The sequence below is a fragment of the Sarcophilus harrisii genome, chromosome 2 (assembly GCF_902635505.1).
Source record: "Sarcophilus harrisii chromosome 2, mSarHar1.11, whole genome shotgun sequence".
In the NCBI taxonomy this organism is placed as follows: Eukaryota; Metazoa; Chordata; class Mammalia; order Dasyuromorphia; family Dasyuridae; genus Sarcophilus; species Sarcophilus harrisii.
In genome coordinates this window covers 174,929,381-174,950,825 of record NC_045427.1, presented here as the reverse complement: position 1 = coordinate 174,950,825, position 21,445 = coordinate 174,929,381, and the positions used below count along the sequence as shown (strand labels likewise).

Genomic DNA, 21,445 nt, shown 5'->3' with positions numbered 1-21,445 from the left:
TTCTGGAATTTTAGCTGAAAAATCAGGGAAGCTAGTAGGTAGACATAAATATGAAAAGCATTTCAGGTGGGAAGGACAGTCAATGAAAAAATTCAGTTAAATATCAGAATACTGAATTATGGTGTAGTAAATGGCAATTTGGTGTAGTAAAATAAATGTTGGAGAGACCAGAGTTTAACTCTGTTTAGTATTCACTACCTCTGTAATCATACTTGACATCTCTCTACTTCAATATCGACATCATTAATCTTAAAATGACTCTCAAATATGCAAAAGAATTTGACTTCATTAATATGGATATTTCATTGCCAGGACATATCATAACATATCGAATTTTCATATCATCAGTTCACTTTAGAAAATCTACTCAATAAAACAAGGACTTTGTTTTCTCTGTTTCTTACCACCTACAATAACACTTTATAATCTGGCACTATTTTTCTCTATAAGATTTTACAAATGAGTTATTATTGTTAATTGACATTGTCCTTGTTTGTAATATTTTTTATTTGGCAAGTAATTCAGTATTTGCTGACTAGAGAGAGTTTATTATATTTTATTCTGCTTGCCATGGCAATAGATATTTATTAAATTCTATCAGAAATTACTAAACAATAGTAATGTCTCTCATCTTTCTCTTTCTCATTTTTGGAATTATTATTTTCTTTGAATAGATCTGGCTGAAGTTTTAAATGTGCACTATGTCTGTTTCTCATTTTCATTCTTCTATCTAGTTTTTTTTTTATGAATTAAAATGTTCGTTCTAATGTCTAATTCAGGGATTCACAATAGCATTGTAAGTAAAGAATTATTTCTTGTTGCTAACATATAATCAATTTTATTTATTACTAATTTTGTTAATTGCTCACACCCAGAACTTCTCACTTTTTTCTAGAGAAAACATTTTTGTGTATAGGCATGAGCCATCTTTTATATACCTCATCTGTTCATTCTCTAGATTCCCTGATTCTATATTCTTGATACTTTTTTTCAAACATACACATTTTTTAAAAAAACATACACAATTAATCTCACCTTTGAATTGAATTTCTTGAATATTGTATATATATATATATATATGTGTGTATATATATATATATATATAAATTTAATTTGAAGAGTCATAAAGTTCTTTTATAAAATTTCCCTGCTTTAGTTATCATGGGTTTCTGCATAATCTGTAATTATTTTCATATTGATCTTTGGTAGATATTTGCCATGAGTTTTTAATATGAAATGACCAAATCTTCTATTTAATTACTTTTTATTGTTGTTGACTTTTTCCCAGTGATAAAATTTTAATAACTTCTTTATTTACCTTTTCCAGGAAACGGTGTGATACATCATTTCTCTTGAGACTACTGCTTTTTCCTTTTTTTACCATTTCATTTATGTTAACAATGATATCATAACTGATGCAATTTGCATATATCCTCTTTTTATTGATAGATTATTCCCCCAGTTCTGATTGACATCATCTATCTCTTGTTTTGTTCTTCATTCGTTTTAGCTGTATTTGACTTTTTGTGACTTCATATTGGGATTTCCTTGGCAAAGATATTGAAATGTTTTGCTACCCTTTTCCAGTTTATTTTATAGATGAGGAACTAAGGCAAATAGGGTTAAGTGACTTGCTGAGAGTTCCACAGGTTGCATGTGGCCAGATTTCAACTCATTAAGATGAGTCTTCTTGATTCCAGTGCCCTATCTACTATAGCATTTAGCTGCTCCCATCTATCACTTAGGCTATTGCAAAAAACTAATGAGTTCCCAACCACAAGGCTCTACCCTCTCTGGGGTATTCATATAATTAATGCCAGTGATTTTCCTAAAATTTACTGCAATGTTATGTTCACTTCATAATTGACAATGGATTTCTATTATCTGTAGGATCAAATATAAACCCCTTTGCCTAATATTTAAAGCTCTTTACAATTGAGGCTCTTGCTATTCTTTCCAATTTCTTATGCATAATTTTCCTTTATGTGATCTATGATCCAGACATGTATTTGGAAATATTTGTAAATTTCCCTTTGTTTTATACAAGTGAGAATAGGCATAAAGTTCTTTTGCTGAAGATGTGCTATAGAATGACTTGCAAGCATACTGATGGTAATAGTAATATTCCCAGGCCCTTTCCTCTGTTGTAATATACTCAATTATATTCCTCTGGGCTCTGGGGATTACAAAAAAAATTTCATCCTTTTCTATAGGGATTTATAAAGTTTTACTTTTGTGATTCATTTTCATCTAAAATTTTTTTACATGACCCAGGTATACAGGTATATAAAATAGGTATACAAATAAAAAAATTACTGATATAAATAATAATTTTTTGATCACCACATTCAATTACATGATTTCCTATAGGGTTGTGATCCATAGTTTTAAAAGTTGATCTCTAGAGGAAAAAGAAGTGGATGAAAGAAGGAGCGAGAGGAAGAGAGAGAGAAATACAGAGAGACATAGAGACAGAGATACAGAAAGAAAGAGACAGAAGAGCAAAGATAGAGAGAGAAACAGAGAGACAGTGACAGAGATAGAGAGACAGAGGCAGAGACAAAGAGACAGAGTGGGAGAGAGGGGAAGGAGAAAGAGAGATCATAATATGCAAATAAATAATAGGTCCTAAAACAATCATTTTTATAGGGTTCATACAGCTAACAATTTCAGTAGAAGCTCTGTCAAAATACGAAATATGTAATGATTTAATATGTTTATATTTTTATAATGTGGAGCAGAAAAAGAGAGGTACAGTGGAAACATTGCTGAAGAACTTAGATTCAAATTCCAGCTTTACCATTTAGTAGATGGATAGGGTGTTGGGGCTGGAGTCAGAAAAATTCATCTTTCTGATTTGAAATCTCACTTGACATTTATTAAGTGTGTGACCATGGGCAAGTCAATTAAATCTGTTTGCCTTAGTGTTCTTATCTGTAAAATTAGTTGGAGAAGGAGATGGGAAACCACTTTAGTATATTTGTCAATTAAATCCTAAATAGGGTCATGACTGAAATGACTGAACAGCAGCACCAAACAACAGTCTGATTTCCAACCTTATCATTTAATCAAGATGACTGTCTCCAAAGTTCCTAATGGTCTCTTAACTACCAAATCTAACATCCTTTTCTATTTGCTTCCTTTCTTTCTTCTCTATACCATTGAGTTTGTCAACAATCCCACTCTCTTCCTTTGAGATTTCTAGGACATATCTCTCCTTGTTTTCCTTATTCTTCTTTATCTATTGCTTTTCCTGGGTTCAAGTTCCAGATAAAAATCCATCCTTCTGCCTGAAGCCTTTTCTGATCCCTCTTAATTCCAATGTCTTTTCTCTGTTAAGTATCTGTAATATATCCTCCATATAGCTTATTTGTACAAGTTGTTTGGTAAATATATGTTTGTTGACTTATTGACCTCTCTGGGCTTCAGCTTCCTCCTCTGTATAACAGAGATTGGATCAGAATAAATGATTCAGAAGTATTTTTCCATTTGTAAATGTGTGTATTCATATGTGTATACTTGTATATGTCTATATCCATATACATAGTTATATATGTGTCTATATATGTATTTTTGTTTAGGTTATGAAATATTTAATTTTTTTCAATGTTCTTGTGCTAATATTTCAGCATGACTTACAACAGGCATAAAGGATCATTTCTTCATCCAGCTAAGTCCTAAGTAGGAAGGAAAATTATTTGAAAAACAGATCATGTATGCACTGAAACCCTAGTTCTTTGGGGCTGTTTGATATCCATTTTTTTTAAAATGGTATAAAAAAATGGTAAAAGTAGCTAAACAATTTTTTTAACTGGGAAAGGGAAAACAACCAGTCTTTACTTAGAAATCACAGTGGAACTATTTGTATTATTGGCTATTTTTTCATTTTGTGATAACTTTGCTCTCAAGAAAATTAGTATATCATTCCATTTAACTGCTAGACATTGAGCTCAATGGGCCACTGAGGAATTGTAAAGCTTTTTTTCCCCCTGTCACCACAAATATGAATAGGAGACAGCTGGCTCTGAATTTTAAAGGCAATATGAGTTAATCATTTTGGTGAAGCTTTCTTAAAATGTGATATTTGTAATGATTTGTTAAATATATTTATATTTTTCTTATGTGGGGCATAGAATTTTTCATCATTTTAGAAGTTCACAGATGGTTTGCAGAATCTTTAACAAAAATAAACAAAAAATCAAACTTAACACTGAATGAATTGGTTTTTTTTTGGAAATCAAGCAGTGATTTTTCAGCAAACTACCTTAAAAGTTGTTAAAATAATAATTGCCTCCTTTGTGAGAAAACCTCCAAGTCCATTAGAAATAAACCCATAACCTGCTATTGTATTATCATAAGTATTAAAAAACATTTAGAAACAATATTTCTCCCATACATTTATTTTTCCCATTTTGACAGGAACAAATTTCACCCAGATTGTCAATCCTTTCTTATCCTCGACTTAAAAGTCTGATATTTTGTAAAAATTTTAATTCTTTGTTAAGTGATCTACTCATTTCAATTTCTCTCTCTTTCTCTCTCTCTCTCTCTCTCTCTCTCTCTCTCTCTCTCTCACACACACACACACACACACACACACACACTCACACTTTTGTGTAAGGCAAGAAAATAGTTTTTTAAAAAAATCACACAAAAGATGGAAATCTAAAATTAAATATTTAATTAGAACTTTGATTTTGCTTTCAAGATAGGTGGCATTGCACAGGCTATTTTACACTCTTTATTTTTTTTTAATGTTTATTTTTTTTTTTTGCCAAAAAGATATTGTTTATTTTAACAGGCCACTTGAATATTAATACATGTGTAATAGGATTGGAACTGAAAATCAGCTAGAGATGGTACATATTACATTATTGGGAAATTACATTTTTATTGTAAAAACATTTATTTTTTTTAACAATTTACCTACATTAATCAAAAAATTACAGCATATTTAATAATTTTACAAATTCTTCATAAAAAATATATCTCTGTACAAAAAGTTCTTTTGCACCTACTTCATGTCAGCAGCATGTAGTGAAATGACAGGATGGATTACTGGGAATGAAGATGGGGTTGACTTGATCGTAATGCCAGCGTTCTTTTTTCCCCTTTTATAATAGCTTTGTGTTGTTGTTGTCTGTTTACAAAATATTTTACAGAAGAAAAAAAAATTATTGCAGCTAGCCTGGAGAAAGGCAAGATGTGTGGAACAAGCAGCAGCTTTAAATAGCTTTGAAGCACATAACCTATTATAGCATGTTTTTCCCCCCCACCCCCCACCCCCCCCTTGGAGTCTGATCAACTTTAGGGAAGTCTTCTCTAGATACCTCAGCAAGCACATTTCCTGACTTTTGGATCAGCATTCCTCAAAGATCTCTCATTTAAGGGAATTTAACACACAGCTTACAGAAAAACTGCAGGGAAAATTCTCACAAGAGAAAAAGAAAGTAAAAATTAAATCTTTAAAAATGCTCAGAATTTATAATTAAAGAGAAATCTGAATTGAATACACACACACATGCACACATTCACTCACACACATTCACACAGTCTATCAACCAATACATAATTTCTTTTATCTATCTCCTGCTATCTCAGGATTCCTTTATGTTATCAACCTGCAAGTCAGGAGTGTGGGAGCAGTAAGCATCCATTCAGGCTCTGAAGTCAGCATTTTGCACCTTGTTTGAATGACTCAAGCTTAGATATATACATTTTATATGTATGTATATACATAGCGTGTGAATATGAGTGTATATGTGTGTGTGAGAGAGATCATATCTATATGTGTGGTAACCCTGTTCTCACCGGTACAGAAAATCCACAATCTTTCCAAATGTTCTGATGGTATTAATTGATGGGTCAGTCACTCGATACTACATCCTACTGGTATTTTTAATTCTATTGAGAGACTTTGAGAGAAGACGCAAAATCCAGAAGTGCTATCAAGTCGGACATTTGTTCAAAGAATACACTGTATTCACAACAGTTTTCATCAGCAAAACTGAAATGCAAAACAATACTGGAAGAAATCCACTTGTTCTCCTTAAAAAATATATGCCCTTTCAATAAAGAGCAAGCTATCTTTTTTAAAATCTTGACTTTTTTTCAAACCTTATTTTCATGCCTTGAAGTTATGTTTTTAATGGACTAATAGTAAAAAGAAAAATCTTAGATGGTCTAATATTGTGCAGTGCACAAAGTATGTATTTAAGAAAACTTTGTTGAACCAAATTAAATATAACCCGCTTATCAAACAAAAGACATTTAGAAACAATATTTACCATTTCCCTTATTTTCAATTAGGAATTCAGGGAAGGGGTTTTAAGAACTTAATAACACAAAACTTAAAAGTTTGTAATCATTTTATCAAAATATAGAACTCAATGCTAAAGAACAGTCATCTTGAACTTCAGACCCATACATACATACATTCCCCCCCCCGCCCCGCCTTCATGTTGTGGTTCTGTCCCCTTTGAATTTCAGAAGAAGCAATATTTATCTTTTAATTCACAATTCAGCTACATGGTTTCCTATGATTTTAAAATTATTATATTTTCTTTTTCAACTAGGGGATTACAAAGCATGAAGCAGACATGTGGTTAATAAAGAAAATTATGTGAATCAAGGTCAGCAGTTTTGCTTTTTTCTTTCTTATAGAGGAAAAAAAAAACAAACTGAATAGTATTTTGATACTTACAATTTCCACTGGGTTCTGTGTGCTAGTGGACTACACTGTCTTTCATGCAATATCAAAAAATGATGCCCCGTCAAAAGGAAGAATGGCCGTAATGTAAAAGGGAAGACTGTATTGTGAGCTAAAACTCACACGTTTTGTGAGCTATCTAAAATAAATTACTATTCACATTTTTACATGGCAGGCAGCAATTGCTGCCAACCCCCCTGCTGTTTAATAGGATGATACGGACAACAAGTGACTGACGATGGTACAATCAAAGGAAAAAAAAATACTGGAAGTGAAGGTGGATTTTTTTTTCTCCCTTTCTTGACATGCCCAATGGTTTTATCTCTATAAATGGAGCAAAAATAAATAAATAAATAAAATTTAATAAAAGAAAACCTGAAAATCTATTCGGTATCATATCTCTTTTCAAACCTGTACCAAATCTGGGGAATATTTTCTAATAGGTCAACAAAAACTGACCATGGAATGCTGAGCTTGACAATGTAGATAATGCTTATATACAATGGACAGTGTGTAGAAACCCTGTATACATAGTTTGTATCAGAATTTTAGTCATTCAGAACACACTAGTGCAAAAAATTGTGCATCAAAAATTCTGCAATACAACAGCTGACTGGGAAATTTGAAGACTGCCCTATGTATGAATATTGGAGACATACTGTGAGTTTGTCCAACTGCAAGAGCATCTCAGTGATGTCACCAAAAAGCATTTGTAGGTGTGTGCATTTACCAAAAAGTTTTCTTCTCTTTTAGGAAAGCTTTTTTTTTTTTTTTTCCTTCAGAACATTTCTGTTCATGGGGATTAAAACAGAACAAAACTAAACCAAAAACATAGTGTGGTGCTCTTGTTTTGTTATGGCACCCAAAGGATATATCCAAGTGCCCGAAAATTGCATTGAAAGGCATCCCAGTCACATACGAATATGAAAGTCTGAGGCATTAAGTATGACAAATTGGCATGATTTGGCAGTCTTCCTTAAGTGTGCCTTGATTTCAAGCAGATGCAGCCAAGCACTTTTAATCCACTTTCAAGAATGAAGATGGTGTCTTTGATTTGATCCCCAGAAGACTTTGACCCATTTTACTAGGAATTTCAGCTGCATGTATATGCCAGGAGAAGATGTTCAAGATTACCACAGCAAAGCCAAGAGTAGAAGGGAGAGTGGTATATGGCACCAAAGGAATTACTGCTTGTCCATCAGAGGTATGGCTATGAATCAGTCATTTTGGGGGCACTGAAGGCTATACCACTGTACAAACTGTGTTCAGAGTTGTGTCAAACCTCACAGCTTTTGCTTCTGTGGGTTTTAAGTTTGTATCATACATAGGATTTTCAAATGAAGCTTGTCCATTACTGTTTTCATGTCCAGCATAGCCATTATACTGTACTTTTGGTCTTGTTCTGAAAAGGAAGAGGATAGAGAAGAAGAATAAATAATAAGTCTTAAGACAAACATTTTACCTGTCATAATAATACTATACTTTAGTCAGGATAAACATTTCATTCAACTAATATTTCAGTAGACAGAACACAATATACTAGAGATTAATTACAATAGGAATATTATAGGAAAAAGAAATCATAGGTTTAGATAGCAGTGAACTTGAAGAACCTCTAATCTAGCACTTCTCAAAGTTTTTAGTTTCATATTCCCTTTACGTGAGTAAAAATTATTGAGTGTCCCAATGAACTTTTGTTTATTTGACATATATGTATATACTATATTTTTATTCAGGTCTCAAGTTACTATATTTGAAACTAAAACTTAAATTTCCCTCATTTGGACATTCGACTTTATTTTTCTTTCATTTACTTAATTATCTATTTACTATTTATTTTTATTCCTTCTTTTTTCTACGTTAAGTTAAAAAGTCTAGTAAAGAATCTTCTTTCTTCTCCCCTCAGATTTTTGTTGTTGTTGTTTAATAGGTTTCTTTCTACTATAGCTTTCTAAGAAGTTTTTCTGTTTTATTTTCCTTTACTAATTTTCTTCCTATTGAGATTATTCAGAAATTGAATTACTAGATACATGAACTACATTCTTATTTATTCCTTTTTTTTACTTCATTTTATTTTATTTTATTTTTTGGTGTACATGAAGGATTTAAAGCTTTTAAAATTCTGGGTTGGATTTCCTTCTTCAACCTAACATGTTACTGTGCTCCCATTCCTCACACTTAAGAAATATCAATTAATGAAGGCAAAAGAAGGGAATCATCAAAATCAAATGCCCAGAGTATATTTATTATAGGTGAATTATGAGTTGAATGTTCAACTCAAATTACTAAATGTTTAATTTCATTTTCTGCTCTGGCTTCTAAGAGTAGAAAAATAAAAGTAAAAGACATCATGGAGGAAATGATCCCTTGATCATTTTAAATTTTCTGGTAAAATGAAACTATATTTTTGAGCTTATCATACCACATCAGAAGTTCTTTAGCAAGGTTCACTATTTTAAATATTTTGATATTTTTTATTTCAACATAATTACTTTCCTTTGAATCTCACATATTTCATTCTACATATCTCAAAACATTATTCTGACAAGCAGCTCATTAGGCTTCACCAAACTGCCAAAGGAACCCCATCACACACACACACACACACACACACACACACACACACACACAATGCTGTATTTTTTTTTTAATCTGTCAGAGAATTGCCTAAGGGAATGAGTAGTTTTGTGACTTTCCTAGCACCACTAAGAATATTTTTCATTAGGAAACTTTTGAACCCAAGTATTCTTTATTCATACTATTATACCAGTATCTATTTAAAACAAATAAATTCTCTATCAAAATAGTTCATAAAATCAAAGAAGCTTAGAGTGAAAAGCAGACTTATAGGCCATTTTACATGACATCCCACCTCAAGTATGAAATGACCTTCTACAACAGCCACAGCAGCATCAGGGCATTTAGCTCCTACTTGAATAATACCAGTGAGAGAGCTCATTTTATATATGTGTGTGTGTATGTGTGTGTGTGTGTGTGTGTGTGTGTGTGTGTATAATTTTGAAGCTCTTAGTTTCTTTAAAAAATCTTCTTTCATCATATTCTCTAATTAACCACAAAGGTTCAACAATGTTTCTTTCATACTCTGCTGGCTTTTTTCTCTTAAATATATATTGTTTGGGGTTGGTCAAACTGACTTTGTGTGTTAGAGAACTACTTATGTCATTTTAATTTAAGAAGAGAATATTGCTGAAATATTAAAAATCATGTACTGTAATAAGAGTTTATTAGAAAGCTGATGCAGTTACATTCTCAAAGATTTGCCCATGATGATTTGTACAATACCTGTGTTTGTAGAGGTAAAATGCAAAACCTGATAAAATGAGTGCAAAGAATGGAACTAGAATGGCAGCTGCAACAGAACTGCTATTTGTGCCATAATAATGATTTGAAGAATCTGGATCTATATTTAAAGGACCTGAAAAAGGAAAAGAAAATAAATTATTTAATACAAGATCATGAAAAAAATAGGATAAGAAATTTTTTTTTTTATGATCACCTCCTTTGGTAAGATTCTAAAAAAACCTTTTATAATTTGACATATATATATATATATATATATATATATATATATATATATATTACTTCCCCTTATTTACTCTGAGAGCAACTTAAAGTGGGGTTTTCTCTGTTCTTTAGAAATGATATTATATTTTCAGTTCCATGCCTTTAAACTGGCCATCTCCGTTTAAACTGCATCCAGAAAGATAAAGTTCCTTCTGAGTTTGGTCACAGAATCCCTCTCTTAAGATGGAATTCAAGTAGAACTTTCTACATGATATCTTTCCTGCTACCTTCAAGTTCTGGTGTCCTCCTTTATAAACAAACTTGTATTTCACTGCATTGTATTTATTTGTATCGTATTTATTTTTATATATTGGGATTTATATTTGTTATCTACTCTTTTGGAATATAAATTCCTTGAGAATAGAAATTTGTTTGATTCATTGTGTTTGAATCTCTAAGGCCTTACACAGAATCCAGCATATAGTAAAACATATACTCGGTTGATTGATCAATATATAAAATACGAGTACTTAGAGCTAAAAGAGAAGTTAAAGATCATCCAATCAAAATCTTAAATTTTGTAGATGACAACTGAGAAATACTAGAGAAACGAAATTATTTGTTTCTGGTAATAAATAGTAAGAGAGTTGTGGTTCAAACTGATATCTCTTCAATAGTCTGGGGATACTCGTTTCACTACATTCTGGCTACTTTTATGATAAATTACTAAAATGTACGATAAAAATCACTGGATATGAGATTTTGAATATGAATATTACCCAAATAGGAAGGCATTGAAGAGTACAAAACTATTTCTTGAAGTTTCTGACCAATTTCTAATAATATGAAATTACTTCAGTTCATTTCAAAGGGAACTATTTAACTGTTTAACATAAATTAAGTGGATTTCTTCTGTGAAGCTATTATAATCAAACTAGAAATCAATCTCATTTGAATAAGGAAGGCCATCTTATAGGAGACTACTACATGTAGTAATCACATAGGCAGAAAGCAAAAATACAGTAGAGAATCATCATTTAATAGATGCAACTAATATGATGGAGATGAAATTAGGTCATAGAATCAGTTAAAATACAAGTCCAATGTAATTGTTGAAATTTGGTGATTTTGAAATGAGATGGATTTATTATTTGTGCTGCCTCTATAAAACTGTCCGGTTATTGCTTATAAATAATAGAGAGTCAATGTAGTATAGTGAAAAGAATACATATCTTCTTTTAATTTCTCAAAAGGGAGTAAATGGTTTAAGTGGGAGAACATGATTCGAATTTTGAGTGTGTTGTTGTACCATAAGGATATAGAGGTAGAGATATCCATCAGGAAATTGGTAATTGGCAGAATTAGAGAGCCCAAGAAAGCTTAGTATTTATAGATTTAGAAATCATCTACACATAGTTGATAATGAAACATCTAGAATTAATATTATAATCAAGAGTGAGCATATAAAAAATGTAGGGAAGAGTCTTGGAAGATATCTAAATAGAGAATGAAAGAAAAATTCCGAAGCTATCAAGTAGTTATGAAAGTTAAAGGAAAAGTAATAGCAATCACAGAAGACAAGGGAAAAAAGAATAAATTTCACCAGCAAATCAGATATAAAAGTAAAATGGTTCTTAGAAAGAAGCTGTAAAACAGATAATAATATGTCATTTTATGAACAAAACCATATCTTTTTCAGATATTAAATCATTTGACCATGCCACACCATCTGGTAGCCTTGAAGGGTGAAAGACTTTAGTAAACATATGAGTGACATATGAGAAATGTTGGTTCTCTATCCTTGCATTACAATAATTTAATTGGGAAAAAAGATCATAAGAGTTGGCAATGGAAAAATGAAAGAATTCAAAAGATTCATCAGAATTAAAATTGATAGCATTTGATTTGACATGAAGGATGAAGGAGAAGAAGTAAAAATATAGAAGCTCAGAAGTGGAAGTATTAGGGGTTATTTGTATAGCCCAAATTGCACCCTTTCAAGAATTCTCTCTAAAACTTACTCAAATATGCTTCCAGACTATGAGAGAGGCTCATTAGTGAAAAGGAACCTTCATCACTTACTGAAACAGCTCATTTAGGTTATGAATAACGTTAAATGTTAGGCAAATTTCCTTTATGTTGAGACAAAACTTACTTCTTTGCAACTTCCACTCATAGCTAATGTAAATTTCCTTATAGAAAGCCCCAAATACTGTTCTTTGTCTTCTTCATGACCTCTAATCATTTGCCACCTCTGTTGTTTCTCAAGTCATCACTCCCTTTACTTGCTATACTCTCCTTTCTCTAGCTTAATCTGTTAGTGAACGTCATTCAAATGAGATAATATAAGTAAAATATTTTACTTATAAAATAAAATTAAAATAAATTTTAATATTAAGTGTGAAAATGAATCTGAGTACAAATATGATTAGTAAGCAACATCATTTGCAGAAACACTAAAGTCTGAGAATCCCATGATCTAATGCCGATTTTAACAATAAACTTGTTTTATTCATTTTTGTACCCATTTCAGTGTCTAGCTAATCCTTAGCATTCAATAAGATTGAAATCCTGAATTGAATTGAAATGAAATATTCCTTTAGTAAAATAAATGCATATTTTTAGAATTTGGCATAATTTGATTGATCAGGAACATAGAATAAAGCAGTTATATTAAACTCAAACAAAAACAGATTACTACAAGTTACCTATTGGCTAAGACACCACAAATTCATTGTATTTTTATTTTGCTGAACATTTCCTAATTATATTTTAATCTATTTCTCCATTGGTAAATTATGTGGGTTGCAAAGCCTTGAGTTCGCTATGTTCATTGTACAGCATATAGCTACTACTTAATTTTTTTATAGGAAGAATGAATATATGAATGAGTGATGAGATACATTTTCTTATATGAATATAACAATATCAGTGTCAATAGGTTCCCTAATATTTGGACTAGATTGTTTTAAATATAAGTATAGATTGTTTTGAATTAGTTCATGGAGAATTATTTTCATTTTAATATTACATTGTATACTTTACAAACTATCTTTGATCATTTTATTAGAGTCTTTTAAATGTAAAATGATTCCACCCAATTATCATTTCATCTTTATCTTCCTCTTCACTACCATGGTTTTTGAAAAAAAAAGTTTTTTATATGTCTCTATTAAAACCTACTCTTAATCCCTTCTAAAATAGCTCTGTCCCCAAGCCTCCATAGAAATGATTATCTTAAATGGCACCAATAACTTCCCAATTATAAAAGTTTGTTTTGTTTTAAGTCTTCATCCTTTCCTACCTGTATCTGGCTTTTGACATTGTTTATCATATTCTTCTGTTGAATATTTTGGATTTAAAGACATGACACATTCCTGATTATTTGACCTTTCTTAGCATTCTTTCTTGGTCTATATTGGTTTTCATCCACTTCTAGCTTCTTTCAGGTAGATGTTCCCCAAGATTGTGACTTCTTCTCTCTTCTCTTTTCTCTCATCGCCCTCCTAAAATCTCATTAATTTTATAATTTTAATGCTATCACTGCAAATGATTCATAAATTTCAATCTCTAAGTTTGGCTTTCTTACCAAAATATCAGGACTACTTCTCCAGTCCCCTAAAAAGTGTCTCTATGGCTGTCCTGCCAATACCTCAAGCTTGTTATCTTTTGTGCTCATTTTTTTACCCCTTCATTGTTTCCCTTGTGAAATTCTTCACTAATATTTCAAATTATATTATATTTGACTACTTTCCTTTTCTTTTTATAACCAATTAGTTATCAGATCTTATAGATTCTATTTAAAGGATTTTTTTTTCATTCCTGTCCTCTTCTCTCCATTTCCATTGCAATCATTCTAGACCTTTACTATCATTTCTTTAGTTTGTTTCAGTAGCCTCCAAATAATTCATCATAGCTTTAGGTTTGTTTTTTGTTTTTTGTTTTTTTTAACTTTACTTTACTCCATCCCTCATATTATGGTTATGTAAACTTCCTCATCTAGCAATATGTTTGTGTCAATCTATTAACAACAAACCAAACCAAAACAAAAACATACATATCAATGGCTCCGATTCCTCAGTGAATAAAATTTTGCCTGACATTCCAATCTTTCCATAATTCATCATAAGCCTATCCATCCAGACATTTTATACTACTCCCTTATGGGTATTCTATGCTATATGTTTAACTAAGTTGTAAAGCAATTTATCTCCTTTACACCATTCCTGTCTCTGTGACTATACTCACATTGTTCCCCTGGCAGGAGTATGATCCCGTCCATAATTTTTGTTTTAAAGTTGATCTTAATGTAAACTTTTCCAAAATTCTTTTTTGCTTGTGTTTTCATTCTTAGTAATAGATTAGGATTTAGCATTCACTTTATTTTTCACAACTCTAGTGTATATATGTGAAACAATATTATAAGATATTCGGGGTTATTTTTCATATCTCAACCATACTGAAAGATCCATGAAAGATCTTATGTAAATTTATTATTTCCCCCAGCACTGAGCACAGGATTTAGCATGTAGGGTTTAGCAAATTTTTAATTACTGAATAATTAATTGTAGAAAACCATATGTTGGTAGTCTGGTATTAATTTACACAATATGTGATACATGTTTTCAAAATTAACAAGAAATGCATACTTTCATTGAATCTGTTTTCACTCAATTGATTGTGAGCATATTATATGTATGTTATTGAGCTAAAGAGCAAAAAAATGTCTTCATACAACTAATTTTAGAAGCACAATCTTACCTTGTCTTTCTAGCTTGAATTTTCCAAAGTCTTTCCCATGTATATCACCTTGAAATGTAAATCCCCCTCTTTCAAGCCCTGATGATACCTAATGTACATTAAGAAGAAGAAGATTAAATTGAAGAAAAAATGAAAAATAACAATTGTTAGTCTTCAGAAATATGATCACTATTCTCAGTTTTCAGATTTTTGAGGTATATCCACTAACTTACATGCTACTATTTTTAGTATTTATGTGTATGTACAAAATAGCAACAAATATAAAGATGATACCAAATAAATGATTATACATGATATGTGAAATTTGTTCCTTGAATACATATATATTTTTTCAATTAAATTATAAAGCTATAAATATATTACAATTCAACCTCAGTTTTCCATGGTGGCAGGCAACATGGAAAAAATTAATAAATGAAACACATAAAATATGAAAACTATTTGTGAATCAGCTTACTATTAGAAGTAGCATGGATATACCATGCATAAGCATAGTGGTTTTATCTATATTCTAAGCTTACAAACTAACAAGTTGGCCTAAAACTTCAGCGCCAAGTGGATAGCTCTATTAATTGTCTTTAGGAAATGTTAGAAGATTCTGAACTTGTTTCTTCACTTAAAGTAGTGGAAATCTCAGGTATAGATCATCCAGCCATGGAAAGCTTATAATGAAAGCTTGTATAACATAATATATAAATTCACATTATATCCCCTCCACAAAGCTCATTTTGTTGCCAAGGACTTCAAAATGACATTTGATAAAAAGATTGTCATTATCAAAGGAAGACATATTGGAAATTAATGTAGAACTCAACTATCTCTTAAGACATAATTGTTATTTTTTAAATGGGTTTTTATTGATATCTTTTGTACTGTTCTGATATGAAGGTTACCCATTTGGTTTCATGTTCTGCTTCTAAATACATTTTTAAAATTTTCCCTTGTAGTCCACCCTTTCCTTTCTTAGTATATTTTTTAAAAGAAAAGGAAGAATGTGAGAAAAATAGCAGAACTCAACAATATTTTGAAAATCTGACATCACATGCAATGTTCCATACTTCTGGATGTCCCACCTGTGGCAAAAAGTAGAGAGAAATATGACTGATTTCATTCTCATTTTCAAAGTAAAATGCCTAGTTTTGACCAATAAGTTATCTATTTAGAGAAGAATATGCTTTGTAGAACTCTTATACAGAATACTTACATAACCATCTAGTCCCCAGTTGTCATTTTCAAACTTGCTTACAAAAATTTCCACTGGTCCTTTAATCTGGAAAACTTTTAGAAGTAAATGAGCTTCTTCCTTCTTATAAACACCTACAAATGACATTAGGGAGAATCAGTAAGAATAACTTCTCTCTAAAATTATTTGTCTAATTCTCTTCTTCTTAGAGAGATTCAGATCTAAAAACAATGGCTTTTTAGGCATTAATTTTAATTTTATACAAGCTTTTAAATATGCAAAATTGGATATTTGTTGGTTTTATTATAGGAAAACAGGGTGGATATACATTAAACTTTAGTGATTTCATTAAATCTTAAAAGTTTCTTAAGAACTGCCATTTTCCTGGTAAATACTAAGAGTTTGGAAGCAAGAAATGAAGGATTTACAAATGTAGAGATTAATATTTTAGAATCAAGAAAAGGAATAATTTTTTTAAAATTTCAATTTAAAATTCATCTGCTCTTGAAATGCTCAACTTTTCATATCCATTTAAATTCATTCATCCTTTAAAATAAATTGAAGTGCAACCTTCTCTAGGATCCCTTCCATGAATATTTTATTTGGAAAAGGCTTCTTTCTTCTATTTTCATTTATATCTCAAATATAATATGTTCTTCTAATGACTTTGTCATGAATTGTTATATATTATATAGGGTGTTCCAAAAGTATTAGCACAGTTTTAAATTTTAATAGTTCAATTACATTAGCATAAATCCATATGCCTTAATAGCTTAAAACTACATTAAGACTTTTGGAAAAATTTGCACTGGTCTAGGCTTAATTTTTATGGTGGTACTAGAATTGTGGACTCCAGGAAAATAGAGACCATATAACATTTTAACTATATATTCCCCTTAGCTCCACTGTGAATAGTATAGCAATGTCTATATAGCAGGCTTTCAAATAAACATTTCTGATATGAAGAGAGGAACTCAGTAAATTTTAGTTCTATTCCTTTTACCAGCAACAGAATTTTTTTTTATCTTAAGTGTAAATATTGTTTTCCTAAATTTTATCATGTTTCAACTGTAGACTAAAACAATATAAAACTGTTTTCTTAAGTTTCATATTTGTTTTAATATGCATAGACAGAAAAATATACCAATCATGAACTGGAATACTGAAATTAAGGAACTAATTCCTTTTACATGATTCACCTTTGGGAGAGAAAGGAATAGAGAATATTTAACTTGTGTGAAAATGAGAAAGGGAGAGGAATTTGACAAAGATTTATACAACTCTTTGGGACATGTATTAGGAAGATTTATCCTCTTAATCTTCTAATGATGAGAAGGGATTTCTATTATCTATGACTAAATTTACAAAGACTGTTGTTTGAAATTTATTTAAAAGAACATTTCTTTAATTCTCATAAGAAAGACCATTGTCAAGGAGAAGAATTATTAGAGACTTAAAAGAGACTGAATCAGAAGATATCCTGATCATATTTAACATTTGACTACAATTTAAATACTTAGTGTTCATGAAACTGATATGAAGGTTTACTCATTTGGTTTAATATTCTGTTTCTAAATATGATAAATGTCATTCAAGATATTTTGAAGAATATCACTTTGCTTTGTTCTGGAAAGAACAAATGGAATTGGTTTCATGCTAAGCTAACAAGTACTCCCCAGGCTATAATTCCTGAAGCTTCCAGGGTTACTGAGCCAATAATTATGTATTCTTAGCTGAAAAGTTAATACTTCAGAAGTGCAGGCCATTTTCCTGATTTCACATGAATTCTGAGACCTGAACCTTCTTATTTTCTTTAAAATTGTATGATTGAAACTATAAGCTAAAAGAGTTTTCTAATTCATTAGGACTTAGTTGTTCTTATTTCTGAGTCAGAATAGGTCTTCTGGGTCTAGCAAAGTCTAAATGTATAGCCCTATATTTCCCTAAGTCTATTTAGAAAAATACATTTACTGGTATGTGTTTTGGTTATTGTTTTGTTTTTCAATCATGTCTGACTCTTCATTTCTCCATTTCTGGTTTCTTGGCAAAGCTATTAGGGCAGTTTGCCACCCGCTTCTCCAATTTATTTTGCATATGAGGAACTGAGACAAAGAGGGTTAAGTGACTTTCCCAGGGTCACACAGCTAATTAGTGTCTGAGGTCCAATTTGATTTAGGAAAATAAGTTTTCTTGATTCTAGGCCCAATCCTCTATCCACTACACCACCTAACTACCCCCTTACTGCTATGTAATACTACTACTCATTTCCTATTACTATATGTTCTAATATAATAGGGAAGAATGTACAATAGAAGCCAGGTCTTCTCTCAGATACTGAACTACTTATTCAATAGTAAGTCATCAATACACATCATTTTTTGGTCTGTAGAAACTGAAGATGAAAATTGGATTTTTCAAGGTTTCACTAAAAACTACTACTCAATTAGCTCTTAAAGAATAATTGTCTGGCCACTCTACACTGTGAAAGTTTTTCAGGAAAATAAAAAGTCAAATCATAGAGAAGAGTGATAAATGAATAAATGAAAAAATGTGGATGTTTGATTCAGAGAATCTGAGAGACAGATGGAAGCTGTGAAGAAGAAGAGAAAGCATGGGAAATAGGAAAAGTTTGTGAATTATTATGAAACTTGATGGAAAAGGAAGGGTAGAAGCAGTGGAAGAGGGGATATCAGTGAGTTTATAGGAAAAAAGAGACTAACTCAAATATTTGGCACATATTAGAATAGAATGCTCTCAAAACACCAATGGTCCCACAGGAAAAAAAAAAAAGGAGCAACATAGCATGTGTTAATTTATATTTAATCTCCATAGTTCTTTTTTTCTGAATGCAGATGACATTTTCTATCCAAAGTTTATTGGGATTGCCTTGGATCACTGAATCACTGAAAAGAACCAAGTCTTTCATAGTTGATCATCATCCAATCTTGGTGTCACTATATATGATGTATTCTTGGTTCTGCTTGTTTCACTCAGTCTCAGTTCTTTTAAATATTTCCATGCCTCTCTAAAACCAGTTTGTTCATCATTTTTTATAAAACAATAATATTCTATTATCTTCATATACCACAACTTGATAAGCCATTCCCCAAATGATGGGTATCTACTTATATTCCAATTCTTTGTTACTACAAAAAGAGTTGCTATAAACATTTTTACACATGAGGGTCCTTGTCCTTCCTTTATGATTTCCTTAGGATACAGACCCAGTAGGGGCACTTCTGGGTCAAAGGGTATGAACATTTTTATATCCCTTTGGAGCATAGTTCCAAATTGCTGTCCAGAATGGTTGGATCATTTCACAACTCCACCACAATGCATTACTTGTCCCAGTTTTCCCACATCCTCTCCAACATTTATCATTATCTTTTTCTGTTATCTTAGATCGTCTGAGAACTATGAGATGGTACCTCAGAGTTGTTTTAATTTGCATTTCTCTAATCAATAGTGATTTAGAACTTTTTTTTTAATATGACTATAGAAGACTTTAATTTCATCTGAAAATTTTTCATATCTTTTGGTAATTTATCAATTGGTGATACACTGAACTTATTTTAAGGTACATGTAATAATTCATATTTGTGGAGCTTAACTATTTTATTTTAAGAAAGATATTAACAGAAATCTATTTTTGCTCACTCTTACCCCCACCTCACTGAGGAAATAATGAAAAAAAATTGTGATGAATATTCATAATTAAGCAAAACAGAATTCCTTGATAATTATACGTAAAAATGTATGTCTCACTCTGCACCTTATACTATAACATAACATAAAGAGTACCATGATCCATTACTAGTCTTTGTATTAATGTATAAATATGTTATTATATTTTTTAAAATGCCCATGATATTAACATAGAACTTACCTGAAAGTTTTAGCTCTACATTTGATCCTTCAATAAATGTAGCATTTACTTTGCTACTAGTTGCATTAAACCAGTCCACAGTTAAAGTTGCAGGGTGTCTTTTCCCTAAATACTCATAATAGCCTTTCCACACTGAGTTGATGAAAAATACATCAGAAGGAACTGAAAGAAAAAGTAAGGAAATATATTTAAGAGGATAACATCATAAACTAAAATCAGTCATTTATTTCTCTGCTTTCTACATTAGAGCTCCTGAACCTAGATGTCACAAAGAATGCCATTCATTCACTATGAGGGTCCAAAGACAAGTGATGATTGTGATGATGACCACAATGATGACAACAACGACTACAACAAGAACAACACTACCAACAATAATTTAGCTTATCTCTGTGTTCCTCACCATTACATGTGTAAATGAACCTAATAGTATGTTATAATTTCAAATAAGCTGTCATAGTCTTCTAACAAACTCTTTAGATTTAATTTTTAGATCAGCAGTCATTGAATCTGACATTCTACAGTGTATAATTCAAAAATGGACATAAAGATTTTCAAAGGGAAAAGGTCATGCTTTAAAAAAAGTCATCTAAAGGGTGATACGGAACATTTTTTTTTCTTCTGAATTAAATATATTGAATGGCTAACATGTAAAAATGAAATTCATATAAAGTTTGAGATTATTTAAATAAATTTCCTTAATATATACAAAAATTAATTATGTAGATTCTCAGGTGTGGAATTTTTAGTGGGTACAAAAATGTCTATTTAGCTAATATTGCTCTAAATTCACCAAATAGCTGGCATTCTTAATAGATTAGTGTGGCTACACATTGCACAATCTTAGGAATTATGAAAAAAAATGTTGGTACTGATTCAGAAAAAAGCATATAAGAGGTCATTTGCAAATGAAAGTGATTTCTCTTTTGATTTTTAAGGACAATGTTTTTAATATAATTGTACATATATGTGAATTTTGATTTTGAAAAATTGTCATCTGCTGACTTTGCATTTGCAAACCAAAGAAAGTTTCTCAGTGTTTCCACAATTTTAACTTGTATTAAACTCAATTTGGCTTTTATTTGCATAAATAATGCAGAAAACTTATTTATGAAAACTATAATGGATATTTTTTTTTAGAATTATGTCATGAATCTATGGTTTGTTATATCTTAATACCTTAAAACAATAGCTCTTATCATCTATCAGGAATGTTGAAAAACAATGTTTCTGATAGCACTAAAATTGGAATATAAGATAGTTGATGCCCCTTCCAACTTGAAATTGATGTCCATAACATTTGTTTTAAAATAAATATTAGAGGAGGGAGAAATATTAATGGGCTCTCTTAAACTGGATTTTTTTTCTTGAGAAAGGCAGC

The 21,445-nt window shown here is 30.9% G+C and overlaps 1 protein-coding gene across 2 annotated transcripts in view; it reads right to left on the bottom strand.

Moving 5' to 3' along the window:
• Window positions 1-4,691: 4,691 nt before the first annotated feature.
• Window positions 4,692-21,445, bottom strand: part of CSMD1 (CUB and Sushi multiple domains 1) — a 2,563,917-nt gene continuing 2,547,163 nt past the window's right edge. For both annotated transcript variants that reach the window (XM_031949178.1, XM_031949179.1), the window contains 5 exons: window positions 20,065-20,226; window positions 16,200-16,312; window positions 14,996-15,083; window positions 10,013-10,145; window positions 4,692-8,111 (listed from right to left, as the gene is read on the bottom strand). In XM_031949178.1, coding sequence (XP_031805038.1) covers window positions 7,952-8,111; window positions 10,013-10,145; window positions 14,996-15,083; window positions 16,200-16,312; window positions 20,065-20,226 — 656 coding nt within the window. In that variant the 3' untranslated portion in view covers window positions 4,692-7,951. The remainder of the gene's footprint in view (window positions 8,112-10,012; window positions 10,146-14,995; window positions 15,084-16,199; window positions 16,313-20,064; window positions 20,227-21,445) is intronic.